The 22769-nt window shown below is 52.1% G+C and overlaps 1 protein-coding gene across 7 annotated transcripts in view; it reads left to right on the top strand.

Moving 5' to 3' along the window:
• The window catches only part of SCN5A (sodium voltage-gated channel alpha subunit 5), a 100613-nt gene extending 79719 nt beyond the window's left edge, over positions 1-20894 (top strand). For 4 of the 7 annotated variants that reach the window (XM_057705807.1, XM_057705808.1, XM_057705813.1 and 1 more), the window contains 8 exons: positions 4982-5155; positions 8883-9005; positions 10840-11121; positions 13195-13248; positions 13826-13963; positions 14618-14722; positions 15896-16166; positions 19295-20894. In XM_057705807.1, coding sequence (XP_057561790.1) covers positions 4982-5155; positions 8883-9005; positions 10840-11121; positions 13195-13248; positions 13826-13963; positions 14618-14722; positions 15896-16166; positions 19295-20535 — 2388 coding nt within the window. In that variant the 3' untranslated portion in view covers positions 20536-20894. The remainder of the gene's footprint in view (positions 1-4981; positions 5156-8882; positions 9006-10839; positions 11122-13194; positions 13249-13825; positions 13964-14617; positions 14723-15895; positions 16167-19294) is intronic. The other 3 variants (XM_057705811.1, XM_057705810.1, XM_057705812.1) reach the window with 2 other exon arrangements.
• Positions 20895-22769: the final 1875 nt, after the last annotated feature.

The following is a 22769-nucleotide window of genomic DNA, read 5'->3' as shown; positions in this document are numbered from 1 at the left end:
TTTCTTTATTCTGTTCCACAACAGTGATTTCCACCATTCTGTCTTCCAGCTCACTTATTCTTTCTTCTGTCACATTTATTCTGCTATTGATTCCTTCTAGTGTGTTTTTCATTTCTGTTATTGTATTGTTCACCTGTTTGTTTTTTAAATCTTCTAGCTCTTTGTTGAACATTTCCTGTATCTTCTTGGTCTGTGCCTCCATTCTTTTTCTTCTTTTTTTTTTCTTTAATTTTCATGCTCTATTCATTTCATTTTCATATTTATTTATTTATTTAGGCTGCACTGGGTCTTAGTTGAGGCTTGCAGGATCCTTAGTTGCAGCATGCGGGATCTTTAGTTGTGGCATGCAAACTTAGTTGCAGCATGCAGACTCTTAGTTGCAGCATACATGTGGGATCTAGTTCCCCGACCAGGGATTAAACCCAGAGCCCCCTGCATTGGGAGTGCAGAGTCTTATCCACTGGACCACCAGGGAAGTCCCTCCATTCTTTTTCCAAGATCTTGGATCATCTTTACTATCATTACTCTGAATTCTTTTTCAGATAGATTGCCTATCTCCACTTCACTTAGTTGTTCTTCTGGGTTTTTATCTTATTCCTTCACCTGGAACATATTTCTCTGCTATCTCATTTTGTCTAACTTTCTGCATTTGTAGTCTCTGTTGCTCAGGCTGCAGCACTGTAACTCTTCTCTATTTTGGTGTCTGCCCCTGGTGGGTGCAGTTGGTCCAGGGGCTTGTTCAGGCTTCCTGATGGGAGGGACTGGTGCCTGGCCACTGCTGGGTGGAGCTGAGTCTTGTCCCTCTGGTGGACAGGGCTGTGTCAAGGGGTGTGTCAAGGGCAGCTGTTGGCTCAGGATGTCTTTAGGCAGCCTGTCTGCTGATGGGTGGAGCTGTGTTCCCACCATCTTGGTTGTTTGACCTGAGGCACCCCAGCACTGGAGCCTACAGGTTGTTGGGTTGGGCCAGGTCTCAGTGCCAAAATGGTGATCTTTTGGAGAGCTCACCCGCTCCAAAATGAATGTTCTCTGGGGCCTCCACCACTAGTGTCCTTGCCACACGATGAGCCACAGGCAACCCCTGCATCCCCAGGAGACCTTCCAAGACCTGCAGGTAGGTCTGGCCCAGGCTTCTATGGAGTCACTGGTTTGCCCTGGATCCCAGTGCACATGAAACCTTGTGTGTGCCCTCCAAGAGTGGAGTCTCTATTTCCCCCAATCCCGTGGAGCTCCTGTGCTCCAGCCCCACTGGCCTTCAAAGCCAAATGCTCTGGGCTCCTCCTCCCAATGCCAGACCCCCAGGCTGGAGAGCCTGATGTGGAACTCAGAATTCTCACTCCTGTGGGAGAACCTCTGCAATATATTTATTTTCCAGTTTGTGTGTCACCCACCTGGAAGGTATGGGATTTGATTGTGTCACAAAAGTGCCCCTCTTACCATCTCATTGTGGCTTCTTCTTTGTCTTTGGATGTAGAGTATCTTTTTTGGCAGTTTCCCATCTTTTTTGTTGATGGTTGTTCAGCAGTTGGTTGTAATTTTGGTGTTTTCACGAGAGGCAACGAGCTCAAGTCCTTCTACTCTGCCATCTCATTCAGGAAGTCTCTGGCAAGGGCTTTCTTAATGTGATGCCAAAGGTTTTACTAAATGAAAACCATAACAAATGATATAATTATATTAAATGATATAATAAGTGAAAGTAAAGGATAGAAAGTAAATGAAAGTAAACAAAATTTAAAGGCACACAGCTAGGATAAAGTATATAAACCAAGGAGTTAATGTCCCCAAATAAACCAAACCATCAAGTGAAAAAAATAGGTAAAGGAGATGAATAGGCAATTTATAAAGAGAATACTGCAAATATTCAAGGAAATGATGTCAGTATTACTAGTAATAAGATGAATTAAAAGGAAACAATTACAAATTTCATTCATTAGGCTGGGAAATGTGGCAAAGGAGAAACTGTACCAGTCTGGGTGGTGGGGAAAGAGCTGCCTTCATGCACTGTGGAAGGAATGTCCATTGGTGTTCCCTTTTGGAGGTCCTGTTCCTAATTTGTACCAGAGGTGCAACTTTGACCTGGCACCTCAATTCTAGAAATTTATCCTTAAGGTAATCAGACACTATGCTCATTGAAATGTTGTTTCTACTCACTGTAATTAGACATTATGCTCCATGTAAACTGGAAACAATGGCTAAATTAACGGTAGTACCTGCAAATAATGAAATATTATGCAGCCTTTAAAAAGAATGATAGATATTGTATGTATTCACATTACTGAGTAGCTAAATGTTCACAAAAGATTGTTTCATGGAAAAAGACATTTCAAACCAAAATATTTAACCTATTTTATAAAATTGTGCACTCAAATATACACACACAAATAGTGAGGGTCGAAAAGAATGTTCACCTAAATGTTAGCAGTGATTACGTTAGTGTCATGAAATTGGAGATGCCTTTTATTCTCTTGTTTAATCAATATTTTTTAATTGAAGTGTAGTTGATTTGTGTTAATTTCTGCTGTGCAGCAAAGTGATTCAGTTATACATATATATATACATTCTCTTTTTAATTGGGTTGGCCAAAATGTTCATCTGGGTTTTGCCATAAGATGTTACAGAAAAACCCAAATGAACTTTTTATTCTTTTCCATTATGATTTATCATGGGATATTGAATGTAGTTCTCTGTGCTATACAGTTTATTCATTCTATATTTAAAAGCTTACATCTGCTAACCCCAACCTCCCACTCCCTCCCTCCCCTGAACCCCTCTCCCTTTGCAACCACCAGTCTCTTCTCTATGTCCATGATTCTGTTTCTGTTTCATAGATAGGTTCATTTGTGCCATATTTTAGATTCTGCATATAAGTGATATCATATGGTATTTGTCTTTCTCTTTCTGAGTTACTTCACTTAGTATAATAGTATCTAATTGTGTCCATGTTCCTGCAAATAGCATTATTTCATTCTTTTTTATGGCTGACTAGTATTCCATTGTATATATATACACCACATCTTCTTTATCCATTCATCTGTCAATGGACATTTGGGTTGTTTTCATGTCATGGCTATTGTGAATAGTGCTGTGTGTGTATCTTTCTGGATTAGAGTTTAGTCTTGATATATGCCCAGGAGTGGGATTGCTGGATCAAACAGTAATTCTATTTTTAGTTTTCTGAGGAACCGCTGTATTATTTTTCCACAGTGGCTATATCACCTTACATTCCCACCAACAGTATATGGGGCTCCCCTTTTCTCCATACCCTATCCAGTATTTATTTGCAGACTTTTTTTTTAATTTATTGGCTGCATTGGGTTTTTGTTGCTTCTCGCGGGCTTTCTCTAGTTGTGTGAGTGGGGGCTACTCTTCATAGCAGTGCATGGGTTTCTTATTGTGGTGGCTTCTCCTGTTGTGGGACATGGGCTCTAGGTGTGTGGGCGTCAGTAGTCATGAAGCGTGGGCTCAATAGTTGTGGCTTGCGGACTCTAGAGCATAGGCTCAACAGTTGTGGCACACAGGCTTAGCTGCTTTGCAGCATGTGGGAACTTCATGGACCAGGGCTCAAACCCATGTCCCCTGCATTGGCAGGTGGATTCTTAACCACTGCGCCATCAGGGAAGCTCTATTTGTGACTGGTAGGCCATTGTGACGGCCATTGTGACTGGTAGGAGGTAGTACCTCATTGTAGTTTTGATTTGCATTTCTGTAATAATTAGCAATGTTGAGCATCCTTTCATTTGCCTATTGGCCATCTGTATGTCTTCTTTGGAGAAATGTCTATTTAGGTCTTCTGCCCATTTTTCAGTCGGGTTGTTTGGTTTTTTTGTTATTGTTTATTCTCTTTTTCATAATTTCTGTATTATTTCATTTTTTATGAGGCATCCATTTTTATAATCAGAAAAAACCATGCCTACTTTTTATCTTGAACAACTCCCAAAGCCCATTTTGGGTCCTGAATTATCCTGTCATCGCATCTACATAGGCCAGATTAGCCGTGTGATGCCTGGGCAGTGTGTCCTTGGGCACTGCTGACAGCACTGGCCCTGTGCATCACTGTGGCTCACAGAGACCCTGCCGTCAGACAGGGAAGCCCAGAGCAGCAGGTGAGGGCAGCTCCCCAGGGCCCTCAGTGACGCATTCAGTTGCCTGGACTGGGAGCCCCAGAGCACATTCTGGATGGGGGAGGGTAACTCAGGAGGGGCGGGTACAGATCAGAAGCCTGGAGTTGGAAGAGGGCAGCTGGGGCCATCAGAGTCTCTCTGTTGGCTCGAGGATTTGGGTTGAGGCAAGAGTGAGGAGGTGGGGAAAGACCGATAACTTATAGCATTTTAGAAACATTGACTCCCAGATTCTAAGAATTGCAGGAGGTTTTACTTCATCTGGTTCTGTGTTTCCTAATCTTCATATCTACAAACTGCCTTCACTATCATTTCTTTAAAATTTTGCCTTAGATAAAAACTCACTGGTTTTTTGTTTGTTTAAATAAATTTGTTTTAAAGGGCAACTTTGAATGATCGTTGTCATTGGAAACCAATATTGTTTCCTATGAAAAGTAGGTAATTGCCAAAAGTAAACAGAGTAAAAACACAATGGAGTGGAGGGAAAAAAAAGGTATATGCTGTTTCCAGCAGTAGGCTGTGAGCTGAGCCCGTACACCCTCTCTCCTTGTTAAAATGGGGGATCCGTGAGTTTTAGAGAGGTCTTGACGAAGCACTCGCCATGAACCGAGACTTGCTCTTTAAAGTGAAGGAAGAAACCTTATTACACATTCTGCCTTGTTGTCCACACACCACATAACATCATTTCCTGACCCAGTAATGGTGCACACGAGGCTTGGAGAGCACACTGAGGGGTCCGCTCCACGTCGCAGCTCCCCTCTGCCCCGCCCTCCCGGGCAGCAGATTCTATCAGAGATGAAGGCTCGTGCGGGGTAGAACTGGCTGGGTCAGGACGTCATGTCTGCCTTGTCCACCCTGGTCTGCAGGCCTTCGAGGACATCTACCTGGAGGAGCGGAAGACCATCAAGGTCTTACTGGAGTATGCCGACAAGATGTTCACCTACGTCTTTGTGCTGGAGATGCTGCTCAAGTGGGTGGCCTATGGCTTCAAGAAGTACTTCACCAACGCCTGGTGCTGGCTCGATTTCCTCATTGTGGACGTGAGTGTGGCCCCTGAAGGGAAGAGAGGAGGGGGCACCCAATGCCAGTGTGAGAAGGAGCTGAGGCTGAGGGACAGAAGGACAGAAGGACAGGGCAACGGGAGTCAGCAGGCTGAAGTGGAAGCTCTTGGCTGTGCCATGAGGTGGGCAGCGGGGCAGGAGGCCTGAGTCTGGGGTCACGGAGGGGAGACCTGGGCTCTGCCATCAGAACCGCCAATTGGGGACACGGGGAAACCTAGGCTCTGCTTTTGGGAGAAACTGGACTCGCCACGGGGGATGGTGAAACACAGTCCTGGCAGCGGTGTGAGCCAGGGCAGGAGTGGGGTCCCACCCTCTCGACACGGCCAGAAGTGGGGAGCTGACGAGCCGTATGGCAGCCTTCACCACGGTGCCTCGAGATGTATCTGTCAGGCCCACTACACGGACGGCTGGTTAAGAGCCCGTGTGTCCACACACAGAGCAGGCGTCTGTATAGGAGATGGAGGAGCCAAAGGCCAGAGGGCATGGGGTTGGGGAAGGGGTGCTGGGCAGGCAGGAGATCCTCCTGGCCTAGGTAGAAGGTACCACCTGGGGAGGAGGAGCGGGGGTGGAGTCACCTGTGAGAAGGAGGAAATCTATGAACACTGGCTGAGGATGCCCTGGGTGATCAGGTAGCTGGCCGGGCTCGCCAGCCTCCGGTGTGTCCACAGGGGCCTGGGGCAGGAGGTTGGTATGTCCCCTGAGCACCCAATTGGCAGACAGAATGGGAGACCCCTGCCCCACAGCTCCACAGGCCCTGGGACACTTTTGGGAGCGAAGCAGGGTACGCGCAGTGTCCTGTGGGGCTCCTGGGCACAGTCAAGTGGGAGAGTAGCCACGGTGGGGAGAGAACTGAGACTCAGGGTGTGGGACAGCCTTGGATCTGTGCTTCCTAAGGGCAGAGGGAGCACGGGGAAGAGTTCGGGTGAGGACTCACCATCTGGTTGTGGTGGGTCCCGCACAACAGGATGTGGGTCAGGATCTGCAGGCTGGGAAGAGCTTTCCAGAAGATGCTCATGGCTTCTGGGCTTGGCGTTGGGCTCTGACCACCAGCAGGGGCTGCCCTTCCTATAGTTATAGAAGAGCTTAGGCCTGTGCTCAGTCCCCACATCGGGCCCAGAGGCTAAAGGGAGGGGCTCAGCCACCAGTGGGCCTGGCCAGGGTCCCGGCCTGGGTGGGGGGACTAGCTTGAGTGGCTCCTTGGGCTAGAATATGTGTGGAGACACAGATCTTCACCGCTGGGCCTCCAGTCCAAGCCTCTTTCATCACCCCAAGTGACTGAGAGGATGCTCTTGCCTGGGTGAGGGAGGGGGCTCTGGCTGCCCTTACGACCGGGAGCCCTCAGAGCCTCCCTGAGATGAGAAAGAAGGCCCCTGAGGCCTCCCTGCCAAGGCGCCATTGGAAGGCCTGGGGTCTTGGCAGATCTGCCCTGGAGCCCCCTCACTCAGCGCTCCTGCAGCTTCTTGGGACTCCCCCAGGGCAGGCCACACAGAGTTTGCAAAGACTTCTGGGGAAGCCCACCCACTTCCCACCACCTGCCACCTTGGGGAACTCAGCTGAGGCCAAGCCTAGGGAGCCTGGAATTCCCACGATTAAAGAATTAGCCTGTGGAGAAGGAAACTGAGGCTCACAGCAGAGAAGGGCCTGGCCCAAGGTCAAGGAGAAGGAAGTGAGTGCTGCAATCCGGCTGTCCTAACACTGGCCATCCCCCCCATCCCACACTTCATGGAAATGGTGGACTTCAGGCCTCAAGGTCTGGAGAAGGATGTTTCCATGTTGAATTCATGCATTTTTTTTCGATACTATTGAGCAGCTACTGTATGCAGGCACTATTGTAGATGCTGGGGATCTTGGGGAACAAAATAGACAAAACCCCTGCCTGTGTGAAGGAAGGTGACTGTGAACCAGAAACATAATATGTGAGCCGGCTTTATATCATGCTGGTGATGTACACATGGAGAAAAGGAAGTAGAGAGGGAAGGGGATTAGAAGGGCCAGGATGCAGGGAGAAGGGAAGATATACATTACAACTTTAAACAGGCTGGCCAGGGTGGGCCCACGGTGGTGACATTTGAAGGAAGTTGGGGGTAGCCAGGCAGATGTCTGCAGAACTTTCCAAGCAGAGGTTGGAACAGCAGTGTGAAGGTCCTATGGTGGGAGGGTGCCTGGCATACTTGAGGAACTGCACAGAGGCCAGAGTAGCTGGAGCAGAGGAGTGGGGAAGGGGAGTGCAGGAGATGAGGCCAGGCTGCATGGGGTTGAAGGGGTACAGCCTTTGAAAACCATGGGCCTTTATTTAGAATGAAATGGGGAGGTGTTGAAGAGCTTTGGATAGAAGAGTGATATCATCTGACTCATGTTGTGAAAGGATCACCCTGTTGGGTAGGGGAGGGAGTGGAAGCAGGGAGAAGGTTGGGAGGCTGTGGCAGTAATCCAAGGGAGAGATGACAGTGGCCTGGCCAGGATGGTGGCAGTGGAAGCGGTGAGAAATATTTGGACTTCTGACGTATTTTGAAGGCAGAGCCAACAGGAAATCCTGATGGGTTGGATGTAGGGTGTGAGAGACAGAGAGAAGGCAGGGATGACGCCAAGGCTTGTGGCCTGAGCAGCTGGAAGGATGGAGTTGCCATCAACTGAGATTGGCCTGAGCAGGCGGGGCAAGCTTTGGAAGGAATAGACAAGGGTGGCCTGCTGGGAACTAGGCAGGGAGACTGGCCAGACCTGGTCCCTGGGGACCTGCCCTCAGCAGCAGGTCCCTGAGAGATGCCCCTCCAGAGCGGGGACCCACAGTCCAGCATCCTCGAGGGGGGGGCGGGGGCAGCACAGACGTACATCCTGGGCGTCTTCTTCCTCCAGGAGCCTCTGCCCAGCCCTCTCCTGGTGCTTCTGAGCCTGGGAGGAGGCTGCAGGAGTCAGGCCCCCACCCGTGGCCCCTCGCCACCCCTAGGCTGCCCTCAGAGCCAGGGCGGTGGTAATGGTGATAGCCGGCGAGGTCAGGCAGGAGGCCACTTCCAACCTGTGATCACCAGCCAGCTGTGACGTAAGAAGGGATTGGATGCCCATGGAGCTTTAGAAGGATAAAATCCAGAGTGGAAATACCCTGGTGGGGGCAGGGCAGAGAAAGCAGAGAACAGTCCTCAGGGGCTCCATCTTAGTCTCCCTTCTTTGAAGATGGCAGAATGTTGCAAGGTCCAGCTTTGGGGAAATGCCGCAGGGTTGTCTGTCTGCTCATACTCAACTCAGGATGGTTCTTCTTCCCCAAAGAGTCTACTTTGGGTGTGGGAAGGTGCAACCCCAAGAATCTGACTTGAAGGAAAGCACATAGGGACCTAAAGCCCAAGGTTTGTGGCCCTGCTCCTCCACACTAGCAGGTGGCTTTGGAACTCAGTTTTCTCATCTATAGAATGGGGAGATGCATTCCAAGTCCTGGGATGAGTGGGGCTATGACAGACATGTATGTGAAGTGCACACGGCAGGCCCTCAGTGAAGGTCTGAAAGCTGAGACATGCTTGGGCTTGCCTCCAGACTCTTGGGCCCTGGGAAGGCTGGCCCAGCGCAGGACAGCCTGTGAAAACGATCCTGCCAGGAATCATAAAGACAGGACATGGGAAGGCCTGCTGGCTCTCTCATACTCAGCCTGTTTCCGGTGGGCCAGGAGCCCTGCCACCTGTCTCAAGCTGTCCCCGTGGCCCCACCCTGCCTCCCACAGGTCTCGCTGATCAGCCTGGTGGCCAACGCTCTGGGCTTTGCTGAGATGGGCCCCATCAAATCACTGCGGACCTTGCGTGCCCTCCGACCCCTGCGAGCCCTGTCACGATTTGAGGGCATGAGGGTAAGAGGGCTGGCTCTTCCCACGGGGGCAGTGGGAGGCAGCTCCACAGAGGGGACCCCCAGGCTCACTTGCTGTCCAGGCAGCCCTGACATCGAGGGAGGATGTGCGGAGTCTCCAGGAGGCACGTTTGGGCTTGGAGGCACCTGGAGGTGGAGAGCTGTGAGAATCTCCCCCCAGTTCTGACACCCCCAGCCCTGTGGGCTCCACCAGGGCCAGAGGGCACAGGACAAAGGAGAGGAAGTGAGGCCTGGGGCACAGGTGTCTCAGCTGCAGCCCTGCCCCACTGGCCTCGGGCCCCTCAGCTCCTGCACTCCGTTGGGGTCTCATGTCTGCGTGTGCCCCGGCTCCATGTGCCCGTCTGTGTGCCCTGCCTCCTGGCAGACCCAGGCCGCCTTCCCTCTGGGCAGTAGGGCAGTGCTAGTGAGGATGAAGGAAGCAAGGAAGGAGCCAGCTGTATTCTCACCATCAGAAAGCAGTTTGCACTTGCTTAGTAAACTCTTTGGCATTATTTTCTAAGCTCAGAGCCATCTGCGTTTTTTCAGGTCACCAAATTTTACCAAAGATTGTGCACATATAAGGCGAATTTAAAAGCCACCAAGAAAAAACATTACTCATTATATATAGCAAGAAAACAAACCTACACATGTGTGTGTGTGTGTGATTTCTTTTTTCCTTGTTTTTACAAAATGTGCACAGTTCTGTTGTGACTTTGGCAGACATGTCTGTGTGTCTCTCACTGACCCAACAGGCACCATTACGCAGCCCCTATTTGGTTGGTGGTTTTGAACTTTGCCCACAGCCCCAATCCATGGAGAAGCAAACTGCTTGTTTCTGGTGGGAAGCCATTCACAAGTGAATGATCCGGCCTAAGTTAAACGTCTCTTTGGGAGCAAGGACATTTGGTTCCGGGACAAGGGGACATGGGGGAGACACTAGTTGCCAGGAATGTCTCTGCTGTGGCTGCTGGCCACAGAGCCAGCCAAGGGCAAACGTGAGAGTTGGTTTCCCACCCTGTTCCCAGGTTCCTCATGCCCTGGTGGGGAGCCAGGGACGCCCCTCTCCTTTGCATGTGTCAGCGTTACGTGTCCCGGCACCATACCCACCACGCAGCCCCATGCCAGCTCTGTTTCCAGTCTGTGTGGGCCACAGACAGCTGGGGACTAGGTGGAGTGGAGTGGAGTCCCCATTTCTTTTTGTCAAGGATGCTTCTCCTGGGTGCTGTGAGTTTAGATGGAGAGCATGGGGCTGTGGTTCCATGGGGCCAGAGAGATGCTCCCCGGGGAGGGCAGAGGCACAGGGAGTGCGCACACCACCTGCTCTGCCAGCCTGCTCCCACCGCAGCATGAGAGGCTGTTAGAGCACCCTCCAGAAGTACCACCTGGAGGTCCCCTGGGCACACTTTACAGGAGAACACCCTCCATCCCAGTAGCAGCCACCCCAAAATAAACCAGAAACTTAGCTCAGAGAATGTGTCTCCAGAGGCCCTTTCCCTTCGGATTTCTGGCATACTCATCTAGCAGAGACCCTGTTGAAAATTAAGTTTGGAGGTCATGGATTCTGGCTAGGGCCAAGAAGGGAAAGGCAGATGTTCTGAGCTGTGTGAGACTTTAGGATGCAAAGCAAAAGGCCTGTGTGTGTTCTCTCTCACTCCTCTCACTGCCCATCAGAGCGTCCAGCCATGGGTTGCCCTTCCTTGGGGACAGGAAGTGTTCCCCATCCCCACCTCCACCCCCATAGGGACCTATACCCAGGGGGTTCAGTAGGTTGGGGATCTTGAGAAGGGTGCGTGTTCTGGGCATCCCCGGGAACTGAGCCTCTTCTCTGCCCACTTGAGGTCGTGGTCAATGCCCTGGTGGGCGCCATCCCGTCCATCATGAACGTCCTCCTCGTCTGCCTCATCTTCTGGCTCATCTTCAGCATCATGGGCGTGAACCTCTTCGCGGGGAAGTTTGGGAGGTGCATCAACCAGACCGACGGAGACCAGCCCTTGAACTACAGCATTGTGAACAATAAGAGCGACTGTGAGTCTTTCAACGTGACGGGTGAATTGTACTGGACCAAGGTGAAAGTCAACTTTGACAACGTGGGGGCTGGATACCTGGCCCTTCTGCAGGTGGTAAGTCCTTCCTCCCACTGGCTATCCAACAACAGTCACCTTCTCCTGTGCTGTGGGCAGGAGGGGGACAGCAGGGCCACTCCGGATCCTTACGATAGGGTCATGTTACCCAAAGGAGGCTTAGGATTCTCCAGAGACGTCTTGGCTGCTTGGGAAGGCCCCAGATATTCCATTCTAAGGAAGATGCTACGTTCTCCAAGTACGGCATGGGGCTTCAGCACTGCGGCTGAACCAGCTCCCCAGCCAGCAGTCAGCTTGGCAGTGTGATGGTGCAGGCTGCAAATGAACGACCAAAGCTATTAGCAAAACTGTGACTCTGGCCACCCCTTTGTTATAAAAGGTAGTGATACCTCCTGAGCTGTTGAAAAGAATATATTTACTTTCCTCTCTAATGTGCAAGATGTATGATATTTAAACACACATGGCCCTACCCCATCTTTCCAAAGTTTCCATTGATTTGTGAGGACAGTGGCTTCAGTGATTGTAATGCACAGCATACAAATAGCCTTGACATCAGAAATGCAAACAGAACCGTAACACATAAAGCTGCAGCTTGTTCTTGCTGTCACAACCCAAAGCCCAGACACCTGTCTCTAGTCCCCAGAGCAGAGGAAAACTTGGCACATCTCCTCACACTTCCACCCACTTCTTAAATCCCAGGAATAGCTTTCTCCAAAGACTCCCCCCAGAGAGCCTTCCATTCCTGAGAGTGTCCCTTCTGAAAGCCAGAACTTGGAAGGAACGCCTGCTTTTATAGACTGAGAACTGCCTGCCGTTGCAGACAGAACTGCACAGTGGCTGGAAAGAATTCGGTCACGGCCATCTCGTAACCTTGGGTAGTTCCCAGCAGGTCTCACAGCATCTCCAGGCCTCTCTGTACAGGTGAGGGCCCCGTGGCACAGGGAACTAAAGCAGGTGCCTTCTCTGTGGCCACTTTGGTTTCCCCATCTGCCCTGCCTGACTCATAAAAACCCTCAGACATGGAAAGTCTGTGCAGACCAGCTTATACCTTGAAAGGAGGCTCAAGACATGATTAGATTTTGCCAAGGACACAAGTGAGATCCACTTGGCAGTTGGTCTCACCACCAAGCATGTCCCTCGGGCTCTTTCTCAATCATCATAGCATCCCAGTCTGGGGCAGTCCATGCAGCCAGTGCCGGGACCTTGTCCTGTTCCGCCTCCTCTTTCCTGCCTTGTGTGCCGCACCAGAGCCAGCATGTGTGGACTCATGAGCCAATTGCTACATTTTCAGATATTTTGCAAGCCATTATTAAAAATGAGATTATATAAACTTGAAATTAACTCAGTGATATTGAAACAATCAAAACTCACCATTACCACTTATTATCATCTGTGCTCTTGAGGTTATTCCTATCTATTGTAGCCATACAGTGGAAACACTACAGTGCTGTGCTCCTGTGCATCTCTTCCCGACTCTGTGTTCAGTAGCAACACGTTGGCAACTTGAGGTTGGCCATGATGGGAGTACTTACACAGAGAAGTTGGCAAACACAACAATCAGGGCTTTTGTTTTTTCTTCTGGAAAGCCATTTGTTAGCCATTTGCCAACACACCACTAGCAAAAGGACCACCTTAAGTATGAGGGAAGGTTGCGATTCTTCAGGGACTTCTTCTGAAAAGCTGTGGAGTGGAAGCTACAAGGCTTATGACAGAGGGGACCGGGTCAGCACTGGGGTCCACCTTAAGCCAGAACAGAGAGCCCAAGAGCCACCTCTCTGTCCCTGACACCCACTGTAGGCCACTGTGTCATTTTAGAATCTGAAATGAATGTGGATCTGAAGGGCAGTCTCTTGGCCAACATCAAGAAGCTTATTCCCCCACCATTTGCCCTTCTTGGGATGTCTTGTTGACTGGCTTCCCCTCCTCCTCAGCCCTGAACAAGAAGGCCTTTCCCTAACCTCCCAGCCATTTGGGCACTGCTGAAAGGGTGGGGTGGACGGCTTGCTTCTTGTAGGTGGTGATTTCCTGGCCTCATCCGTCCAGACAGGAACCCTAAGTAGCTCCATAGATGCAGAATTAAATGATGTCCTTACTCTTGTCTCTTCCTTCCAGGCAACATTTAAAGGCTGGATGGACATCATGTATGCAGCTGTGGACTCCAGGGGGGTAGGTTGTCATGCTGGCCTCTCTGCCTGAGTCAGGCACCCGAGGTTCCCAGCTGCTTGGCCATCAGGGAATCTGGGTCTGTATCCCATAAGGGCCAGGTATCTTATGTCAACCCAGAGTTGAGCCTCTCCGGAACACCCAGGCCTAGCCCTGGGGCAGGGTTGTGTAGTTTCCCAAGGAGTCCCCAGATTCTCAAATATCTTTCGAATTAAATTCACTGTAATGTAGTTGAATCGAAGTCTTACCCCAGGAGGATGGGGTGGAAGCAACAGAGACACAAATCAAGTTTCTCCTTTGTCCTTGTGCTCCACCCCCATCACACTGACCGTGCGGGCTGAGAGATGCCCCCATGTCTCCCAGTGGCCCCGGGGCAGGAGCCACGCAGGGGCGCTGTGCCAGCCCGGAGCCTGCATGTTGCCCTCCTTACCTGCCACCACCCACTCTTCTCAACTCCATCCCCACCCACCCCTCACCCACACTCAGACACACACTCTGTATGGTGATCTTCCCCGAACACACCCAGCCAGCCCACCCCCATTCCCACCTGTCTGACCTCCATCTGGTTTCTCCTCTCTAGTATGAAGAGCAGCCACAGTGGGAATACAACCTCTATATGTACATCTACTTTGTCATTTTCATCATCTTCGGGTCTTTCTTCACCCTGAACCTTTTCATCGGTGTCATCATTGACAACTTCAACCAACAGAAGAAAAAGATACGTAGAGTACAGGCTCCCTGGGCTGCAGGGCAGGACTGGATGCCAGGCACTTGCGAGCCTTTCTGGCTCCTGGCCCCATTTTGCCTTCCTCTTCTTGCTCCCATTGGGTTGGGGTGGGAGAAGGGTGTGTCCATGATGTAACCTGCTTAGGCCTGTAAGCCCGGAACAAGGTGCCCCATCCCTGCCCTAGCCTGAGAGGTGAGGTTCCAAAGAGAAGCTGGGGTGAGGGTTAGGTCTATTGGCCTGGTCCGTGATCAGGGACAATGGTGAGGGGAGGCGTGCTGCACAGAGGCCAGGGTCTTCCAGGAGCTCCATCAGAGGGGCCATGATTGAGTGGTAGGTAAACCAAGTGGGCAGAGAGAACTTCCAGCGTGGCTGAGCTGGGCAGGGGAGAGGATGAGGGTAGGGACTGGATTTGCAAGTCACAAAGTCAGAGAGAGCTCGAGGTGAATGGGGACAGGGACCCTGGAGAAGCAGGTCTGGGGGTGGGGGGAATCCCTGGTGCAGGACAGGGGCATGCTTTTCTCCCCTGGGAGAGGAAGTGAGGAGGAGGGCAATCCTGCTACCCTCATCAAGGAGGCAAGATCCCTGTGCCCTCCACGCTGGGGCTCTGGGAACCCCAAAATGAGGCTGGTACCTGTCTCTCTGCACTTAGGGGGCCAGGACATCTTCATGACAGAGGAGCAGAAGAAGTACTACAATGCCATGAAGAAGCTGGGCTCCAAGAAGCCCCAGAAGCCCATCCCAAGGCCCCTGGTGAGTCAGGCTCTCCATTTGGTGGGAGTGGGGAGGATCTGCCAAGGAGGCCTTGGGAAACCCCCACACCACAAGACCAGCTATCAGGGCCTCTTCACAGTCTTTTGGCCCAGCCTGGGGCCCTCAGCCGGTCCAGGGAAGGAGGGACATCTCACCACGCACAGGTGCCTCAGTCTCATAGAGACAGAAGGGAAGGCATGGAATGGCTCTAGCAGCCTGGGGAACACTCCCCTCCCATAGGACCCTCTGAGTGAGCCCCTTCCTGCCCTTCAGGGCTGCAGGCTTTCCCCAGGGAGGGCAGAGCAGCCTGCCCCCACCCCATGCATAACCTCATCCTTACAGTCCCTGAGCAGTAGAATCCCCTGGTGGCTGGGGCCTGGAGGTGTGCTGGGTTCTCTGCTAGGCTGACTCCCTTGGCCCAAAAAAGTGTGTGTGTGTGTGTGTGTGTGTGTGTGTGTGTGTGTGTGTGTATTGGAGCAGGATGAGGGCAGTACTTTGCTCAATTAGGTGATGGTGCCTAAATCACTAGCTTGTAAGTGGCAGCCCCAGTTTTTGCATCTAATTCATACATTTCATCTGATTCTTCCCTATTCTCCATGCTCTCTTCTAGGTTAGTTGTGTGTGCGTGTGCGTGCGTGCATGTGTGTGTGTTTTCACTTGTTTATAATCATCTCTCTTTCCCAAAATAATCTTACAATTAAAGACGCATATAAATACAGTCAGTAGAATCCACTGGACCTCCATCCAAGTAGAGTAAATAAATTCCATAAAAAGAGTAGAGAAAAATTTGTTAACCTGAGGGCAGAGACAATTACTAGGACTGAACTTTAAATCTGACCTTGAGCCTTCAGACAGTGGGAAAAAAAAGAGAAGCATGATGGACGATGTGCTGAGGAAACTCGGGGTAAGAGAGGTCCCTTCCTGAAGAGACGTCAGAGATGGTCTTGGGGAAGATGGAACCTAGGGCTGGGCCTGGAAACCCAGGGAGCTTTCAGCAGGAGTGCCAGGATGGCCAGCATCCTGACTTCTTCCTCTTCCTGTGACAGTCTGGGGGCATTGCTCCCCCTAGAGGGCGGGGTAGGAGAGAGGGGGGCCTGGGCTGCGAGGCAGCAGCGGGGGCCTGCTAGCCTGTCTGAGGCCCCTGCTGAGCCCGTCCTTTGCCCCTCCTTTCAGAACAAGTACCAGGGCTTCATGTTCGACATTGTGACCAAGCAGGCCTTCGATGTCACCATCATGTTTCTGATCTGTTTGAACATGGTGACCATGATGGTGGAGACAGATGACCAGAGCCCTGAGAAGGTCAACATCTTGGCCAAGATCAACCTGCTCTTCGTAGCCATCTTCACAGGCGAGTGTATCGTCAAGATGGCTGCCCTGCGCCACTATTACTTCACCAACAGCTGGAACATTTTCGACTTCGTGGTCGTCATCCTCTCCATCGTGGGTGGGTATGCAAGTCAGCTGGGCAGAGAAGCCCTCCCCCAGCCAGGCCTTTCCCTCTCCTCCAGCCCCAGATCTGTACTTCATGCCAAGTACACCAGACTCCTACATTCCTTTCTCTCTACATTCCTTGCCTCTCCTCCACATCACACACACACACACACACACACACACACACACACACACATCTGGGAGGGCCCACTCAGGTCAAGGGGCAACCTGGTAGAGGACCCGGTACCTCCTCCTGGCTTCACCCTCCCTGGAAGCCTGGAACACAGCTCTCTGTTTGGAGCACTTCAAGGATGTGACAGGGTCTGTGGGGGCTTCCCTGCCTTCCCAGGGAAAGCCTGTCCCCTAGGCTGAAGGAGGAAGAGGATCCAAAGTTGGGAGGCAGGTGGCCCTCTAAAGTAGAAGTTATCCCTGGAGATAGAAAATTCTGGAGTCTAGCCACCCTAGGTGTGTGCTAGGCTCCTTTAGATATCACCTGCCTCATGCAATTTACCTTATAAAGTCAAGGAAATCATACAACTAGGGAGAAGCAGAGACAGAATTCACACACAGTCTACTCAGGCTGCTATAACAAAACATCAGACTGGGTAACTTATAAACAACAGAAATTTACTTCTCCCAGTTCTGGATGCTAGAAGTCCAAGATTAAGGCACCAGCATGATCATGTTTTCTGGTGAGGGTCCTTTTCTTGGTTCATACCTGCACCTTCTTGCCGTGTCCTCACAAAGCAGAAGGGGCTAGGGAGCTCCATGAGCCTCTTTTATAAGGGCACTAATCCCATTCATGTGGGCTCCACCCTCATGACATAAGCACCTCCCAAGATCCCACCTGCTAATACCATCATTTTGAGAGCTGGGATTTCAACACATGAATTTAGGGGGAGATGCAAACATTCAGACCATAGCACACGCCCATATCTGTTTGACCTCAGAGCCCAAATTCTTTTTTTAATAACAGTTTTATTGAGATATAATTTATATAGCATAAATTCCACCCTTTCAAGTATACAATTCAGTACCTTTTAGTATATTCACATAGCTGTGCAACCATCATCACACTCTAATTTTAGAATATTTTCATCACCCCAAAAGAGACTCTGTACCCATTTAATGGCCGCTCCTCATTTTCCCTCTCCCCAGCCCCTGGCAATCACTAAACTAAAATTCTGAGGGACTGCCAAATGGTTTTCCAAAGTGGCTGCACCATTTTACATTTCCATCATCAACGTATGAGGGTTCCAATGACTCCACATCCTCACTAACGCTTGTTACTGTCTGTATTTTTTAATTATAGCCACACTAGTGGGTATGAAGTGATACCTCATTGAGGTTTTGGTTTGCTTTTCCCTGATGACTAATGATGATGAACACCTTTTCATGTGCTTATTGGTCATTTTCCATGGTGTCTCTTGGTATATAACAGGAGGAATGTCTATTCAAATCCTTTGCTCAATTTTTTTAATTGACACATTTTTATTGAGTTGTGAGAATTCTTCCTATCTTCTGGAAGCTAGTCCCTTATCAGATATATGATTTGTAAAGATTTTCTCCCATTCTGTGGGCTGTCTTTTCACATTCTTGGTTGTTGTCTCTTGAACCACAAAGCTTTTAATTTTAAGTGCAATTTGTCAATTTTTCTTTTTTTCTTTTGTAATTTTCGGCCATGCCACACGGCTTATGGGATTTTAGTTCCCCGGGCAGGGATTGAACCCAGGGCCCCAGCAGTGAAAGCACCAAATCCTAACCACTGGACCTCCAGAGAATTCCCAGTCTTTTTTTGTTTTTGTCACTTGTGTTCAGAGCCCAGTCTTGACCCTGTCGCCACAGACCTCTACCTTGGGGTGACTGGCTTTCATCTTTCCATTGTGTACAGCTCCTGCCTTCAGTGACTCAGAGGGAAAGGCAGGGGCCAAGGCAGGGGCTTGCTGTGGCTGCAGTGATGGGTAGATGGTTAGAAGCTGGAAGTAGGGTCAGGAAATGTTCTGAGAGGTCCCAGGCGGGGGTGAGGGTGAGACCGTGCCTGGGGGGACTGGAGAGAAGCTTTAGAGGATGCAGGTGTCAGGAGCAGGAGCGGAGCCCTTGAGGCACAGTCTCAGAGATTCCAGGAGGTGCAGCCTGTACTCTGGAATACCTACTGGTCCCAGAGCTGTGCACCAGAGAGGCACAGTTAACAGATCGACTTGGAGCCAGAGTGTCTGAGTCAGATCCCAGCTTCTCACTGACTAGGTGGTACCTTGGATAAATTTCCTCTTCTGGAAAATGAGGATGATGGTATCAGCTTACCTCCTAGGGCTAAATGGATGGGTATGAATTGCTCAGCCCAGTGTCTTATTGACAGTGAACACTGGACACATGTCAGCCAGTGACATTATGATATGAGGAGTCTGGAAAGGTTACTTGGGCCAATATGAGGCAAGTGTATTCCACTCTTTCTCCTATAACTTCCATCCCTCCCTCTTTGAAACTCCAAATCCAGAGTAGTCAGTAGAGATGGGTGGGCAGGCCTGGCAGCTAGCAGAGTTAGAGGGGTCATAGGAAGCACCTCAGAGAGGCTGAGATGTGACAGGCGAGGCACGGGGAGTGGGCTCACTGCCCAGCCAGTGCCTCTTGTATTTCAATGTGCACACAAACCACCTGGGCTTGTTAAAACACAGTGAGTCTGGGGTGGAGCTGAGGTTCTGCATTTCTGATAAGTGCCCAGGAGCTCCCAAGGCTGCTGGTCCTTGGACCCCACTTTGAGTAGAGGGAGCTAAAAGTTCCCGAGTTCTGTTTCAAGGTGGGCCACCAAGATGCCGAGAAAGTCCCCTGAGCCCTCAGAACCCACGATCTGGAAAATGGGCCTAGGACGGCTCTACGGTACATGTATTCTCAGGAGACTAAGGAACGGAGGGCTGAGAAGGCACTTTACAAAGGATGGAGGTACTGTGGATCCTCCTTTTCCAGACCATAGATGCAGAAATGGAGACTCAGAGAGGTGGGTGGAGGCAGGGTCCTTGCAGGCCCCAGGTGACCCAGGCCTCTGTTCCCTGGCTCCTTGCTGTACAGAGACCCCTCCCAGTGAAGCTGGGCTGGAGGGAAGACAGTGATGCCACCGGTAGGCATGGTCTCCATTGTTTCCCACAGGCACTGTGCTCTCAGACATCATCCAGAAGTACTTCTTCTCCCCAACACTCTTCCGAGTCATCCGCCTGGCCCGGATTGGCCGCATCCTCAGGCTGATCCGCGGGGCCAAGGGCATCCGCACGCTGCTCTTCGCGCTCATGATGTCCCTGCCCGCCCTCTTCAACATCGGGCTGCTGCTCTTCCTCGTCATGTTCATCTACTCCATCTTCGGCATGGCCAACTTCGCCTACGTCAAGTGGGAGGCTGGCATCGACGACATGTTCAACTTCCAGACCTTTGCCAACAGTATGCTGTGCCTCTTCCAGATCACCACATCCGCGGGCTGGGATGGGCTCCTCAGCCCCATCCTCAACACGGGGCCGCCCGCCTGTGACCCCAACCTGCTCAACAGCAACGGCTCCCGGGGGAATTGTGGGAGCCCCGCCGTGGGCATCCTCTTCTTCACCACCTACATCATCATCTCCTTCCTCATCGTGGTCAACATGTACATCGCCATCATCCTGGAGAACTTCAGTGTGGCCACGGAGGAGAGCACGGAGCCCCTGAGCGAGGACGACTTCGACATGTTCTACGAGATCTGGGAGAAGTTCGACCCGGAGGCCACCCAGTTCATTGAGTATTCGGCTCTGTCCGACTTTGCTGACGCCCTATCTGAGCCACTCCGAATCGCCAAGCCCAACCAGATAAGCCTCATCAATATGGACCTGCCCATGGTGAGTGGGGACCGTATCCACTGCATGGACATCCTCTTTGCCTTCACCAAGAGGGTCCTGGGCGAGTCTGGGGAGATGGATGCCCTGAAGATCCAGATGGAGGAGAAGTTCATGGCGGCCAACCCGTCCAAAATCTCCTATGAGCCCATCACCACCACACTCCGGCGCAAGCACGAGGAGGTGTCGGCCACAATCATCCAGCGGGCCTTCCGCAGGCACCTGCTGCAGCGCTCCATGAAGCATGCCTCCTTCCTCTTCCGCCAGCAGGCGGGTGGCAGCGGCCTCTCCGAAGAGGACGCCCCCGAGCAGGAGGGCCTCATCGCCTACATGATGAATGAGAACTTCTCCCAGCGCCTTGGCCCACCCTCCAGCTCCTCCATCTCGTCCACATCCTTCCCACCGTCCTACGACAGCGTCACCAGGGCCACCAGCGATAACCCCCAGATGCGGGCGTCTGACTACAGCCACAGCGAAGATCTCGCGGACTTCCCTCCATCCCCAGACAGGGACCGCGAGTCTGTTGTGTGAGCGTGGCCCTGGAGGGCCAGCACACAGCATCGTGGCAAACCCGAATGCAGCCTTAGACCAGCAGCCGCTAGGCCATCTGTCCTTGCTTGGGGCTTTGGGAGTGAGAGATGAGCCTGGGCCCTGTGGACCGACAAGGCAGAGTCCTGTGCATCACGCTGACGGCTGGAAGCAGTTGGCTGAGCTGACCGTTCGGGGTGGCCCCTCCCTAGAGGCCCCGCACGTACCAGTCCTTGTGGCCAGGTCTGACCTGGCAATGCCCCAGGGCTCTGACAAGCAACTCCATCCCAGCTGCTGAGACAAAATACAAAACTGAGACTGTATATGTTGTGAATGGGCTTTCATAAATTTATTATATTTGATATTTTTTTACTTGAGCAAAGAACTAACATTTTTTTCATGGACAGATTGGCAGCAATTCACACTGCCTCTTCTTAACTCTGAACAAGGGTGTCTATGGAGCTGCTGGGACTCTGTTGTCAAAGCAGAAGTGAAATCCAGTGTGGGTCCCACGGGCCTTCACTGCCCAGGGGCAGAAAGGGGTTCCCCTGTCACTTAGGCTGAGGTGCCAAGAGGGCTGAACCCCTTCCCCTACACGCGTGTGCACACACTCACACACACACAGGCCAGACACAGTCCACGTGTGGTCCAGGCTCCCTGAGGCGAGTACCAGGCAGCCTCTTGTGCTCCAGCCTAAGGGAGACAGGCCTTTCCTCCCCACCCCCATGGGTGGGATTCTTGTCAGCTGGGGCTCACCCTGGCCTCCCATTGTCCCATTTTCCCCCTGTATTTTTATGCAGGCCACCCTGGGGTCAGTTCTACAAAAACAAGCTTCCAGAAGAGAGTGGCCGGGGTCCCAGGGCTAGTCCTCGGCCCTGACGTTGCCTTTCTTCCCTGGAGAGCGTGGCCTCTGTTAGAGTATTAACGTTAGATGAAGGGCCTGAGGGAGGGAGCCCCACTCACGTCCTGCCACCCAGCTTGTCCTTGCTGCCCAACCTGGCCGGCCCTGCCCCACAGGCCAGGAAGAGAAGGCTGAGCCTATGGGTTTGGGACTAAGAAACTCAACAGCCCCCAGAGCAGTGGCCCCGGTCCGCATGGAGAAGGGAATCTGTTGTCATCACCCAGGCTCCCTCCCCAGACCTTTCTGCCTCTGCCTAGGGGTGAGGGGATGCCCATGTGACCCCCAGCTCCTCTGCAGATGCAGCGGCATGGGAATGAGGAGGGCCGCTTGGGCCCTGTGCAGGGAAGGGGGCCTCAGGATGCTCAGGCCCAGTCCTTGTGCCCTGGGAGGGGAACGGGCCCGGGGTCCCCTGGGAAAGGAACTAGTGTGACCCTGGACCAGCCCCTCCCGCTCAGCCCAGGGTCCTGGTGGCACCCGCACGCAGGACCTCCTGGGGCGGGGTCCAGGCTACCCACAGGTCTTGTGAGCAGACCTTTTCAGGGAAAAATACTTTTTCTAGTCCAATTACCCCCCAGGGCCTCTTCAGCTGCTGACAATCCTACTTAGCATATGCAAATCTTTTGATGTAGAGAACGGTCACCCTGAGAGTGACAGCGGTGGCTGGTGGAGCCTGTGCAGGCAGGGGCTCGGCTGCCCAAATCCACTCTCCAACCAAGCTGCCCTGCGCCCGGCGGCCACTTCACGGGCCACCTCGTGGGGCAGCCGGGAAGCCAGCCGCTGGCTGTCCTAACCTACCTCGCCGAGCCGTCGGGGAGCTGCCGTGGGCCGCGGAGGGGGCACCGCCGGCGAGTCAAGTATTACGTTTCTTCTTGTCACCCGAGTTCCCTTGGTGGCAGCCCCAGCCCTTACCCGCTTCCACCCAAGTGATTTCTGCTCCCCCATGTCCCCTTTGAGCCCAGTGTGGGACGTGGTTTTTAACTGTCCCGGTGACACTTCTGAGTGGAAATCTTATTTTTGTAGCTCTCTGTGCTGTGCTCTTAAGGCTTGGAGAGGTGTGTGCCCTCCCTGGCACTGGCACCTGGCACCCAGCACCTGCTGCACGGGCGGGACACGGCTGGAAGGCCGGCGGGGCTGCAGCCCCGCTGACTGGAGGAGACTGGGGTTTTGTGTGTGGGGACAGGCCGGGAGCCCGAGGCCGGTGCCGCGGGCCAGCCACTGACGGACGCCGCTGGCTGCAGACCATGTGGCCGAGGGCAGGGCCAAGCTGGACCCAACTCAGCTTTTAGTGTGGCTCTCATTGCTTTTTTTCCAGAACTGCACAGTGACCAGCAGGAGG

The sequence above is a fragment of the Hippopotamus amphibius genome, chromosome 13 (assembly GCF_030028045.1).
Source record: "Hippopotamus amphibius kiboko isolate mHipAmp2 chromosome 13, mHipAmp2.hap2, whole genome shotgun sequence".
NCBI lineage: Eukaryota > Metazoa > Chordata > Mammalia > Artiodactyla > Hippopotamidae > Hippopotamus > Hippopotamus amphibius.
This window is presented reverse-complemented; position numbering and strand designations above follow the sequence as displayed.